This window comes from Eumetopias jubatus, unplaced genomic scaffold, assembly GCF_037043125.1.
Source record: "Eumetopias jubatus isolate StellerSeaLion01/CBP00866 unplaced genomic scaffold, mEumJub1_p1.0 scaffold_5, whole genome shotgun sequence".
In the NCBI taxonomy this organism is placed as follows: Eukaryota; Metazoa; Chordata; class Mammalia; order Carnivora; family Otariidae; genus Eumetopias; species Eumetopias jubatus.
Genome location: NW_028274811.1, coordinates 126285848 through 126300143, shown reverse-complemented (window position 1 = coordinate 126300143; position 14296 = coordinate 126285848). Strand labels below are relative to the sequence as shown.

The 14296-nt window shown below is 38.4% G+C and overlaps 1 protein-coding gene across 1 annotated transcript in view; it reads left to right on the top strand.

Annotated features, from left to right (window-relative positions):
- The window catches only part of SPEF2 (sperm flagellar and cilia associated 2), a 143608-nt gene that overhangs the window by 39833 nt on the left and 89479 nt on the right, over nucleotides 1-14296 (top strand). Inside the window, 2 exon segments of the mRNA XM_088023707.1 lie at nucleotides 1216-1403; nucleotides 4446-4614. Of these exon segments, the coding sequence (XP_087879833.1) occupies nucleotides 1216-1403; nucleotides 4446-4614 (357 nt within the window).

Genomic DNA, 14296 nt, shown 5'->3' with positions numbered 1-14296 from the left:
GGGTCACCCAGCCCAGCCTCTTTCCCAATAAAAAGAAAACAAACAAAATAAAACAACAATAACCAAAACAAATGAACCTTCCATTTGGTTCAGTGGACAAAAGCAGTCCATTGTCAGGCATTTAGTCATCTGTGAGTAGTATCAGAAGAAATATTTGCCCTGATTGGATGGCTCGGTGAGTTTTTCTGTGTATGCCAAGTCTTTTCAATACCCCACTTCACGCTGAGGACATGGAGGCTCAGGGAGGCTCGGGCTAGGAGCCTAGGACTTGACTTCAGTATACAGGCTGGGGCTTGACTGACGGCAGCTCCTCCAAGGCCCAAGTTCACCTCCATTTTGTACTCATCGGGTTAAGTTACAGGAGGCAAGTCTGGTTTCTGGAGCATGTTAGCACAGGATAGAATTTCTCAAGGAGCTGTGATAGCTATTTGAAAAGCAGCATTTAGTCATGCTGAGTTTGACCTTTGCACTTTGTGTGAAGAAAGAGTTTCTCTAAACAAAATAATAGTGCAAACCAAGCAGAAGGTCATGACAAACTAAGTATTTCATTACTTTCTGCAGAAATAAATGTTCTCTATGAGCGAATTTTACCAATTTATTAAGGCTATAACAGCAGAATTTTGTTGTTGTTGTTGTTGTCTAAATACGTTTAACATTTGTTGGCACATGTGTAATATTCTCAAGCCAGGGACCTTCAGGGACCTTCCAAAATATTTTCTAAGTATCAGTTAGTATCCTAGAACTCTCTCATGAAAAGACGGGGGGCATTGGCTGGGCAGAGCAGATATGTCAGGTTAAGGCTCCTAAGATGGGTTCGAAAGGGCCAGCAGTGCTAGGGTCTGGCACAAACTGGCCTGTTTCTCTGTGATCCCTGACTCTGACCATTTGCAAACCATGAACTCAAGGCTTCTTTTTAAACACTTAAGATCCAATTTATCATTAATCTACATTGGGCTTTCCACAGTTAAACCACTGTTCTCTGTATTATATTTTGCTGATAAGATAAGCTAAATGTGGAATATTTCCAATATCGTCTTTGCCATCATACTCAGTAGTTAATAAGGAGAAAGGCTCTTTCGTGATTCAGTTTTTCTTGGTGTAAAAGGATGTTTCATTCTACTTAGAAATTTTTTTGCCTATTGAAATGACAATATTATTTTTCACGTGAATCTTCGCACAATTACCTTGACTTAAAAACATCTTTGCCTTTCTTAGGCTTTGGCCAGACAAGCCAAGATTGATTTTGAAGAACAAGCCATCAGAGAGAAGGAAATTCATGAACAGATTGCTGTGGAAAGAGCTCAAGCTCGTTACAAAAAGCATTACACTATATGTGCAGAAATTTTGGATCAAATACTTGACTTGTCCACTAAGGTGGCAGACTACCGAACATTGACAAATAAGTAAGTGTTGTTTTTTATAATCATTACAGTAGAGACATCACAGAAAGTGAGAAAGGATAAGATTGTAATGTAGACACTCATTTGATAAGAGAGACAAAAATTTTTCTTGAAAAAATACTAAGAAGTGGGGTCCAAGATACCTGGATTACTGACTTAATTCACCCACTGATGAGCCTTATTTAAGGTATATTTATATGTCTTTTAACATTTAAACTCTATGTCTAAATTATAATTTACAAAGACAACTATGATAATTTATTGGAAACACTTGGAACTTCCTAAAAGACTGGGAATTATTTGAAGATTACTGGTCATTAAGTCTATTTTTCATTGCACCTTGTTTCTAAAAGGAATTAATGCATTTATAAGGAAATATTCAACAATACAAAATATATTAATAATATGCCAGAATAAGAACAAAGGAAAATCCAAATTGAAGTAGAAAGTTAAGAACAAGGGATAAACCGGAACACGGTTATATTAGCAGCAGGAGATTTGCCACTTGCTGCAACTGAGCTGCAAATTTTATCTGAGCTTCCTGGTGGTCAAAGTAAAAAGGGAAATACAGCCTGTCATGTGTTTTCCATTTTCCGTTCTGGTTCTTTACAAAATACAGAACTTTTCTTGGCACTCAGTTTACAACAATAGTTCACTCACGTGGTACCCTCACCTAAGGTACACTGAGTAGTGCTGTGGATCTAGTGGAGAATGTCCTCGGCAACATCTTTTAAGCAAATGTATCATCTGGCTTCATAGACTTATTTCTTGTGATATTCTTTGCTGAGAACTAAAGGGGAATGACATCACAGTAGATCTCAGCGAAAGTGATTCCACAAGGACAAAGATAAGGTGACCCAGTTAAATGTGTACACATCTCAAAATTACCTAGACTGAGATCTTCTTGAGAACCCACAGTTTCCCACAGTGGCTGCACCAGTTTACATTCCCACCAACAGTACACACAGGTTCCCTTTTCTCCACATCCTTACTTTTTATTTCTTCTCTTTTTGATACCAGCCATTCTGACAGGTGTGAGGTGATATCTCATTGTGGTTTTGATTTGCATTTTCCTGATGATTAGTGATGTTGAGCATCTTTTCATGCACCTGTTGGCAATCTTTATGTCTACTTTGGAAAAATGTCTATTCAGATCGTCTGCCCATTTTAAAAATTGGATTGTGTGCTTTTTTTTTTTTTTTTTTGCTATTGAGTTGTATGAGTTCTTTATATTTTGGATATTATCAGGTATGTGATTTGTAAATATTTGCAAATGTTTTCCCCCATTCAGTAGATTGCCTTTTCTTTTTGTTGATTGTTTCCTTTGCCTTGCAGAATCTTTTAAGTTGGAAAAAGTCACGCTTGCTTATTTTTGCTTTTGTTGCCTTTGCTTTTGGTATCAAATCCAAAAAATCATTGTCAAGACCAATGTCGGAGACCTTACTGCCTATGTTTTCTTTTAGGAGTTTTATGGTTTCAGGTCTTACATTAGAGTCTTTAATCCATTTTTTGTGTATTGTATAAGATAAGTGTCTTTTAATTGCAATTGAACACAACAGTGACACATATATTATGTTAGTCTATACTGCTAAGAGTCAAGATAAACTCATGTTACTTCATTGAACAAGATATTATCAGTATATATTTTTGTCTAAAGCACAGGTATATTTTTGGTATCAACCTACTCAGAAGAACTGACTTTTTAGATTGCTTCTTAAAATTATTAATATTCAGATAATAGGATATTAACTAAGTAACTGTAAGATTAAGTTTTGGACAATTTATAAGTTATTAATCACTTCACCATAGAAACCAATGCCATTTCAATAATTCTGATGTTATAATATTTCTACGCCTGAGCTTATCAATTTTTAAACTTCCATATCTCTACAAAGTAACCCTTAGCAACTGTAAATATTTTATTAATGGAAAACATAAGATGATTATATTTGAAATTGTACATTTAATTGAAATACTACTTTTCTTATTGTGGCAAAACATACATAACATAAAATTTACCCTTCTAATCATTTTAGATATACACTTTAGTGGCATAAGTACATTTACATTATTACACAACTGTCACCACCATCCATCTCCAGAACTTTTTTATTATTCCAAACTGAAGCACTGTACACATTAAATAACTCTCCAGCCCCTGATAAACCTCTGTTTTACTTTTGATCTCTGTGAGTTTGTCTATTCTGGGTATCCAAGATAAATGAAGTTGTATATGATTTGTTCTTTTAGTGTCTGGCTTATTTCATTTAACCTAATGTCTTCAAGTTTCATTCATGTGGCATGTATCAGAATGAAATAAATGAAAAACTACTTGTTTTGTTGTAATTTCAAGCTCTAGTCCAACTACTTCTAGAGAAATGCATCAGAATCATGTCAGACTCTTTCCTTCTTTGCATTTTGTTCTTCTTGAAACTATTTTCCCATCAGCCTGTCCTGATTACCTCTTAATCATTCATCAGATTTAAGTAGAAATAGTTACTGAAAAGTAATTTTAAAGGTTATGAAATAGGCAATGACAATAAAACCACCATACATTTGATTTTTCTATTACAAATTATTTGCAAATGTGGAAACCAACTGCCATCCTAAAAGGGCTCTGGAAAATACTCAGTCTGTTCATTTTGCACAGGAAGACACTGATATTAGAGCATTTAAAGGGTTTCCTAAGATTGCACAGCCATTTAATGGCATAGCTGGGAATTGTTTTAGAAGAACCTAAGTTTTAGAAGAACCTAAATTTTAGGATAGTGCTCATTATTTTCAGATATATTGTTCTGTTAATGCACAGTCAATATGAAAGTTTGAGGAACCAGTGGCTTGAAGTAACATTGATTCGTTCAAACCTACTAAGTTTGAAACGTTCTACTAGCCATTAGTAATATGCAATAATAGTAAGTGGAATTCCTAGCCTCAAACAGCAGACCCTGGGGAATGAATATGATAATACAAAGACTGAGGTTTAAGGTGTATATTTGACCAACGATTGATTCATCTCTACCTTTTTTTAAATCTTTTTTGCTATAGTATGATTCCATATAAGTTGATGCATGACTGGAAGGAACTGTTTTTTAATGGAAAGCCCATATATGAGCAAGCCTCCATTAAGCATCTACCAGCTAAGCCCTCTGCAGAACAACTTACAGAACTGGATAAGAGGGACTTGCTCGATAGCAATGATTATGAAGAATATAAGGTACTCACTAGTAGGGAATAATGAGAGAGAATGCAACATAATACATGGTGTTTCTTTAACATTAATTTTATGACATTATGTTATTTCATCCCTATTAATAAAAATGGACATTTTATATTTGCCTTTTCCCTTGGTTTAATTTGTATTTATGTACTGAGTTTTAAATGCCTAGCCTATTCATAATCTGTTATCTGTTACTCCCAGTAATAGTAGGAGAGTGGTCTGAAAAAAGTAAAACATAATACATTGTTAAGGCTAATAGATTTTAGAATTTTTTAAATATTTTAATTTATTCATTCGCATTTTCTTTGTATGAGCTGTCTACCTTTGCTACAAAACCCTTGCATAAAGATATTTCTTTAGTAATTTATTTAAATAGTATGTAGTTTTTAGAGGCATATGGAAGAGGAAAAGGTCTGAGTTTTAGGAGTAGCATAGATTCAAGCAAAACGTTATTCAGAGATTTGAAAAAGTAAGGGGTGACACTTGTGCTTTAAGAGCTGCTTAAAAGCCTTTGGGGTCAGGCAGACCAAGGTGAGACCTTGGGCAGCCTGGGAGAGACTCAGTTTCCCAATTTATGAAATGGGGGTAAAAACATACCTACTTTATTTTGTTGTTATGAAACTTATTTAGGGTAATACGTGTTAAATACTTAGTCAAGTGCACCGCATGTTGGATACAAATAGTACATATTAATTTCTTTCCTCACCACCCTGCTCTCCCCACTGAATTTCATCTCACCTTTAGGAAGAAAGATGTAAAATTAATAGCTGTCAGATGGCAATTCTAGGTAAATACGCATCAATGTAATGAAGAATGAGGCCCATTAGTATATCACTGAATGACTTTTAGAAGGGTAGTAAGTGCAACATGAAAAATTGAGAAGGAAGAATGATTTGACCTAATCATTTGCTGATATTTAGCAAATACACAGTAAATGTTTGTCAAAAGGATGCATGAATAAAATGAATGAATGACAATGAACAGGGCAAAGTGTGAAATAGCACTAATATGTAAATATTGAAAAAACACATAGATTTATGGAGGCAGCTGGGTGGCTCAGTTGGTTAAGTATCTGACTTTTGATCTCAGCTCAGGTCTTGATTTGGGGTGGTGGGTTCAAGCCCCACTCTGGGTTCCATGCTGGACATGGAGGCTACTTAAAATAAAAAAAATTTTTAAATTTTTAAAAAGATAAATTTATGATAAAATGATAAAGAAAAAAGTGAGCTTATGAGAAATTGAATGTACATCATTGTAATTGGATGAATCTATATTTGTATCATTAAGAGAATTTTTATTTAAGAATTGACTAGAACTTTACAGGATATCCATGCATATTTATTTTGTATGGTTGTGGAATATAGTAGATCTAGTGTGTCAACCTAAAATATCATGCTACATAATAAATGCTCTGACAATAGTAAAATATGTGAAGGTATTTTTTTCTGTTGTAAATTAAAAGTCATTTTATCTGACAGATTTTGCTAATGTGTAGAATATTTATTTCTAAGCATTTTCTTTAACAGCTCTATCTACTCTATTCTTATTGCTTTCATAAATCAGGAGACCTGGTAGTCTGCAGCTTAGCAAAGATTTGCCTTTCTAACTTTTTTCTTGTTTGGGAAATCATTACCACAGGAGCATGCTTGTCTTACCCACATCCTGAAGCAGCTGGTATGTTTCTTTTGCAGGAAATTATAAACTTTTGTTAGGAGTATGTGACCATCTAGCAATACAGTTTATTTTGTTTATAGCCTTTGCTGTTTTCCTAGAAATGAAAATTACCCTAGGATTTCTGATATATGTTTATATGCTCTGTTCCTTTTGACTGCATGATGGAAAATAGACCATACACAGGTATTAGGATATTACTGTAAACTATCCTATTATCATTCCGTTATTAGAGCTTTTGTCTCTTTGGAAACTTGTTATATATTCCTGCATATAAGTAAAAAATAAATGCTTCAACTTGTAAACTATATTATCTGGCATAAATAGCCTTTCATAGGAGGAAGAGGGGCAACAATAGGCGGCTTAGCTAAAGGAAACCGTTGTCCACATTTATCACTGCTAAATTTACTCAGGATTTTTAATCCTTCAAGTAAATGCATAACTTAGAAATTAGTCTTCGAAGAGTTTACATTCTTAGCATACTCTATTGATACACCCAGACGCAGCATCCTGAAAGAACGGATACATCCAGGCTTCGAGCCCACACTTTTAAAGCTCTGTCAGCGTAAGCTATGATGCTTAAAATTTTTAAATATTACACCTAGACATAGGCATAAAAACAAATTTTTGTTCATGTTCACATCTTATAGAGGCTAAAATTTGACCCTTATCGCTTAACATCATTTCCTAAATCATCACTCTATAAACTGGGTACACATGAGAGAGGTCTAGTTTAAGAATGGTCTGGCCAAGAACATCATTTATCTCTCCTAAGAGGAAGCAGGAACAGCCTCATGGAGCAGCCAGGACATCCATTGTTATAGGATAACCATGAGCTATTCAGCCAAGAGTGGGGAGGAAACTGAAAACCCAGTGGACATGGGCAGCAGGCTAGGCCAGGAGCCCAACTCCTTGAGAGCAACCACCATTCCAGAACATCCGCACCCAGCAGCTAGTGGTTCTCGACTGTGCAGTGGACTCCTCCTAGTAAATCCCAAACTTCCCCAGGTGCAGGTCCCTGTCATGATTCTTACTGGCAAATTACCCAGAATTCCATAGCATTTGATTTTTAGAGCAGCTGCTTATTAGCAGTTACCTACTGAATGAGTTTGGCAGTTACTAAAATTTGGTCTTCATAAACTAAAATTTGGCCATGCCTTCTTGAAGACACAGATTTTTCTAAGTCTCCACCACAAAGCACTTGGCAATTTGTGGAGATCTGCTGCGCATGCCCACAAACAAGTTGTAGTTGGAATTACCATTTTGGTAGAAGGATCATCAATGTTGTTGCAAGCTGGTCATGGTCTTTAATTGCTGCGATTTTTGTTTTTAATGAAAACTTGCTGTTTAAATTTATGATCAGTTGAGGTTGCTGTGGTTTTGGGGTTAACCCTACAGTGTGTGTTGTGATGCATATTTTTATCAATAGCACTTTTGGCTTATGATTTTCCACTAACTAGACTTTAAAGATGCATTTGTATATGTTATGGTTTAACACTAATACTTCTGTCACTGCAGCAGATGTATACATACCCATCCCCAAATTTGTTTATACAGTGGTTTATTACCAGGTCTTTTTCCCCTGGAGAATAGGAATGTGAGACTAAATGGGCCATGGATTGTTTCTTTCCTACATAAGTCTCATCTGATTTGCTTGACCCAAAGACTCCAGATTCTATCTTGTTCTTATTCTTTAACTCCAGGCTTTGGTATTGATCCAATGGCTTTCTAGACTCAGCTTCTGACAGTAGCTCTCCAGCTTAGCTCTTGCCTTGTTCCCTGGCTTCCCAGTGAATGACCCAGTCTTCGCAGTGTATTAATCAGTTCCCTTACAAATAGAATACTAACTTGAAGCCTGTATCACTCAAGTGATATCACTGGGTAACTTACTCAAGTACACTGATTAATTTTAGTAGATAGTGTGAATAGATCATTATTATTTTTATTTACTTAAAAGATATGTGTTGTATTAGCTCAGGTTGCCATAAGAAAATACTATATAGACTGGGTGGCTTAAACAACAGGAATTCATTTCTCGCAGTTCCAGAAAGTCCAAGTTCAGGATGCCAGCTGATTCAGTTCCTTGGTGAGGACTCTCTTCCTGACTTGCTGATGGCTACCTCGCTGTGTCCTTACATGAACAGAGAGAGAGAACTCTAGTCTGCCTTCTTAACAGGACCCTAATCCCATCACGGGGGCCCCAATCTCATAAACTCTTCTAAACCTAATTACTTCCCCAAAGCTCTGCCTCCAAATACCATCACAGTGGGGTTACGGCCTCAACATAAGAATTTTGGAGGCACTCAATTCATTTCATAACATACATGTTTATTCAGGACACATAAAATGTCTCAAAGTACAAACTTGCCAGTCAAGTATAGGAACCCTTAATTTCAAATGAAATTGTTTTATTGCTTTTTATCCCCTGCTGAGAAAGAAGTCTTAACACCTTGTCTTTTGACTATGGAGATATGTTTATATCTTTTGTTTCTAGACATGCAGGAATGTAGCCTTTTAAGTAGAGTAAGCAGTTGCTTTCACATTCTTGGTTGAGATGTTCTGTTAGGCATTCTACTTTGAAACTTCTGCCTGCCATTGTACCTGATGCCCCACATTATCACTCATTTGGATTAAGACTTCAGAGGTATCTGTTAAAATACAAACACTTCCCAAGATAAGTAACAAGAATCATGATCAACATCCAAATAGCTAGGAAAGAAGTTTGATACTGAAAGGAATGTTCTCACTATCATTCTAGTTTAGTTTATATGTCATACATTTCATAGCTTCAGTTTCTTCTGCCCTTTTGCTTAGAGTTTTGCCACAACCCCCTAAATTTCTCCCATAATAGTAAGGCTACCTGGCTGGCTTTTTCGGACTAAGCCTCATTATGTGGCTGTGTCTTGGTGAAGTCACAAGTATGCCCTAGAATAGTGATTTGTGTAGTCATCCATAGTGATAATAACTTACAGAACAGAATGTCCATGTATTGGTTTTCAAAAGGAGCCGTAGTTGCCCTAGGCCTGTGGTTGCCAAGAAACAAGGCTGTCTTCTAACTGCTGTGGACCAAGGGTTTCAGAGAGCTGGAGTAGGTTTGGCAGAAGTCTGGGACTTCTGTCTGTGGGGTGAGGGAATGAAAGGAGACCTTAGGTCATGGGAAGGGTATTTCACTTCAAATGACTAGAATTGGTGACAACCTAACTTCATTAGAGAACCATGGTAGGAATGGTTGAATTAAGGTATCAAGTCCAAGGCATTAGACCAGAATTAAGAAACGGTTTACAAAGCCAAAGGATTGGTACCCAGATAGAATGAGGGGTGAGAAGGATATAGTCAAGGAAGAAGAATTTTGGATGGCTGACATGAATAAAACTACAGTGAATGTCCACCACCCATTTTTATTTGCTCTTGATCACATAGTTTAGGGAGAAGCCAGTCTTCTTCTAGGCTCCGTCTCATCTGGGGTCAGGCAAGACAAAGGATGGTTAAGGCCTCCCTGGGCTTCCTACCACTGATTTACTGATTCATCCTCTACCTGCGTTGCTAACTACAGGAGCTAGTTTCTGTGCATCAAGTCCAGCTTATCTTCAATTAGTTACTCAGACTGCCCACCTAATATTTTAGAACAAGCTTTGAAGATCTGAACTCTAAAACTATGTCTTGCCAGCTAAATATAACAAGAACACATGAAGTTGTTAATCTCAAGAAACTTGAACGGATCCAAGGAAGTCTGAATTTTGGTGTGGGGCAGAGGTATTGGGTTGAGAACCAGAAACCCTCCCACCTGGAAGATCCTCCCACCCCACCCCTCCTACCCAGTGCCCAGGGCCTGTCAGTTATATTCTTTGGTACACTGGACTTACCGTAGTCTTTCACATATTGAGCAGTCACTTCTAAGCTTTTTTTGGATGGTCTATACCTCTGTAAGTTATCAACCTTAGCAGTGAAGCAAAGAAAATAGAATGCAGTAGTCATTACTATGAGAGAGGGTATTCTGTGTGGAAAAATTCTACATGAATTTTTGAGTGACAAGATAGGTAGACCCAATCATAGTGTCTACACACATTGTGATAGAGAAATTCCAGCCAAGTCTGTCTAACTGTCCCTGGCTGGGCAATGGCAGCAGATAGGTAAATTCAGATGTAGAAGCTTCTGGAAAATTTACCTGAGGAGCAAGACCACAGAAATTATTATAGAAGTGATCTTGAGAGAGACTACCACCTACCTGATGAAGAGAACATGGTTTGAGCAACTAAGGAATGAAATTTACTGTTTTTTATAAGGACAGCCACCACCACCAGAATTGTTTGGTAGCCCTGGCATAGGGAGGGCTCTGATATAAAGTACAGTATCATGCTATCCCAAGGGCATTTGGGGGCAGGAGAAATGCAAGCCTTAGAGTCTCAATTTGTTCTAACTCCAGGCAATTGTGCTTTGAAAAACACTGGGCTAGACACAGCTGCTGTAATTCCCAGTGTGCCATGTTTAATGCCTTAGAAGGGCCTTGGTGACTTTCCAGAGCAGAGAATGGAGCCAGGAGTAGGAACCTGCCATTTTGGGGTAAATCAGCTACTCTTCCATTGATCCTCTCAGTGAGTCACTGTGGATATGTCTGAAATCAGAATGCTAAGTAAGTAGAAGCCCCTGCCTATTGTTTGCATCCAATTTGTCATTGAATTTCAACAGCACTGAAATGTAAGTTTTTAGGACAGAGGAGCTCTCAGAATGACTTAGTCTCAGTTACCCCTACTAATCAAACCTACAAGACAAAGTATCAGCCCCATGATTCTGGCTGCCTGATACGTAAGTAATCAGTTGCTCAAAAGTTTTAGGAAAGGAAGCCTGCCACTGCTTACAAGTGCTCAGCGTTCTGAACCTCCGGATTTGTTACCAGCCAGAGTGATTGGATTGCCGAATGAGGTGCCAGGCTCCCGCAAGTGTGGGCCTATAAGCTTTGACAGTGAGCAGCACCGCATGCTAGGTAATTGACAATGACCACCTTGAATTCCCCTTTAAAAATCAGTACAAGGTAGATGGACTCTGTTACCCTAGGTCTTCTTTTGTGCAAAGCTAGAATTAAACACATCTGTTTTCATAGTAATAGATCAGGGCAGATTGGAGAAGCCTACTGCTGGGACAGAAATGATCAGATTTCTGAGTAAAAGCCATTATTTGATTAAGACCAGTTCTTCATATTTGCTGATGAATTGGAGTTAACCATGAGACTGACTGATAGACAGGCATTGATGACTCAGTTCTGCTCTGGCCAGAACAGTCTTCAGCTCAGCATGGCAGGGGAAGTAGAGTTAACCTCTTCCTTTCCCTCATTGCCATGAGCCACACTTGTACTTCCTGGTGGTAGATAATGGTGTAGCCCAGTCTGAGCACTCTAGCCCAGAAGGGTCTGGAGGCATACCTTCTCTGGAGGTGCATCTCCCTGGCCAATGTCAGCGTGAGGTGTGCATCCCCACTTCCCTGACTTCTCTGGAATCTGAAGGCCAGACTTTTTGGCCAGAAGGTATGGTCAGGAAGCTGATAATACTCAGACCTGACTGGAGGTCAGATGACTCAGAAGAGCTGCCAAGCTCACTCAGCAGGGCCAGTTCATCTTTTCATCTTGTTCTGAGACCTTTGATCTGGGCCCCTGCACAGAGCCCATTCCATAACAGCTCCTGGACAAGAAGTCAGAATTCAGTTGCACATCAGCCTGCTGCTGTGTCTTCTCTTCCTCCTTGTCAAAAGCAGTATAAGGTACTATCAATCCTTTCCATTGGACCCTGGCTATCAAAGGAGTACCGTACAGCAAGAAACCCTCTAGGGCTGCCAGGTTACATGAGCCAGACTCTCCATCAGACAAGACATCCAACTACCCCTTCTGTTTCTCCTGAGAATTCTGGCTGGTTGTCAGGAATTTTTAAATCTTAATTACAGATTTTGGCAATTCCTCCAGATTCCCTCAGGATTTTAATGTGGTTGGAGGATAGAAAGCTTAGGAAGGGGAGAAAAAGAACACAGCCTCTGAAAGCTACCAAGTTTTGCCTTAGTTCTTCCCTGTGGAGTATGGCTTTTTTCTGAGTGCCAGATTTCCCGAGCACTGTACCTGGAGTATGGCCACTTGACTTTCCATGTTGTCACAGTTATAAATGTGCTTCTATAATATTGGATTCTCTCTGGTAGGAGACAGGACAGAACCAGACTAGAGGTCAGCCAGGAGAGCTGGGGCCAGGGGTTGAATTCTTGGCGCTAGAACCAAGATGGTCAGGATAATTTACCTGAAGTAGCTGAAAACAGGAAGAGGCAGAGGTGAGCTCAAGCCCAGGCCTTTGAATACTCCAATGATCAAAGCTGAGATTGGGTGAGAACCAGACCATAAAATGAAAACAAAGGCGGCAGGCTGGAAGTGAGGCAGAACTGGAACAGAACAGGACTCACATTAAGGGCCTGGAAACAAAGTAAGGAAGCCCTAGGCAGTTGCCACAAGTAGAGCTGGAATGCCTGCAGCTTATTTTTTATTATCTGCCAGTCTAGGGTACACGGTTGGGTCAACCTAGTTTAGCAGACCCAAGATAAATGGCCAGTTAGGAATATGAAATTAACCATGTCACAAACAGCTTGCCATAGAGCAGCTCTTACTACCCATTCACACAGGCTGCTCTTATCTACTCCAGGACCCTGAGAAATCTCTGGTGGAGCTTCTTACAAAATCCCAAAGTTCTAAGTTATTTAAATTTACTGCATTTTCACCGGGATGCTGTGTGCTGCCAAAAAAAAAAAAAAAGAAAGGATACCTTGATTTAATGGAGAAGCTCCCTCAAAATCATACTGCCAGCCATGACTTCTAGAAATGCTTGCAGGATTAGCTCATTTCATACATGATGTGTGGGTTCTTGTTAACTTCTGTAAGGATGACATTTTCTGATCTTGTTCCTAGACTTTGGGTTGGGTTGTGTCTAAGTCCTCTTTGTATTTAATCAAAATTACTAAAACGTAATATCCACGTATTCACTCATTTATTCAGTTCACATATAGCCTATACCACTGATTGCTTGATTGATTCATTAATTCAGTCAATAAATATTGACTATCTACTATATGCCAGAACGGTTCTAAGTACTGGAGATATGAAGTTGATTAAGATAGAGAGCCTTTCCTCCTGGTGCTCACAGTTTAGTGGAGATGAGAAAAAAAATTCCAGAGCGTGATGTTAAGTGTGGATAAGCACGGGAGGTTATGGGAACCCTGGAAGGGGTGATTTTCAGCTGAGTTGTAAAGTATGAGCAAAATCGTATTTCAGGTATCACAGACTGCATCACTTCCTCACTTCTTGCAGAGTGGTGTGCAAGAGAAAGTCAGCCATAGGAGATGAAAGGTTAAGGCAGCTCGAATGTCAGTGTGATGGAGTTGTGGTGCATCGGCTGTACTCTGAAAGGAGCATAGCCTCCTTTTGTGGAGTTACCACCTGTGGTGTTTCTCAAAGACAGTTTATTAGAAGCTTCCATCTTAAATCCTTTGGCTACACTGTACCAAGACAATCTGTCTGTTGGTTTTATTATATAGGTTAAAAGATTGCTTTTCAGAAAAACCCAAGCAGGTGTCAAAAACACTTTGTGTTGTGTTCCCTAAGAAGCTCTCTTTTTTTTTAAATTTTATTTTATTATGTTATGTTAATCACCATACATTACATCATTAGTTTTTGATGCAGTGTTCCATGATTCATTGTTTGTGTATAACACCCAGTGCTCCATTCAATACGTGCCCTCTTTAATACCCATCACCAGGCTAACCCCTCTCCCCACCCCCTCCCTTCTAGAACCCTCAGTTTGTTTCTCAGAGTCCATAGTCTCTCATGGTTTGTCTCCCCCTCTGATGTCTCTCCCTTCATTTTTCCCTTCCTATTATCTTCTTTTTTTTTTTTACATATAATGTATTACTTGTTTCAGAGGTACAGGTCTGTGATTCATCAATCTTACACAATTCACAGTGCTCACCATAGCACATACCCTCCCCA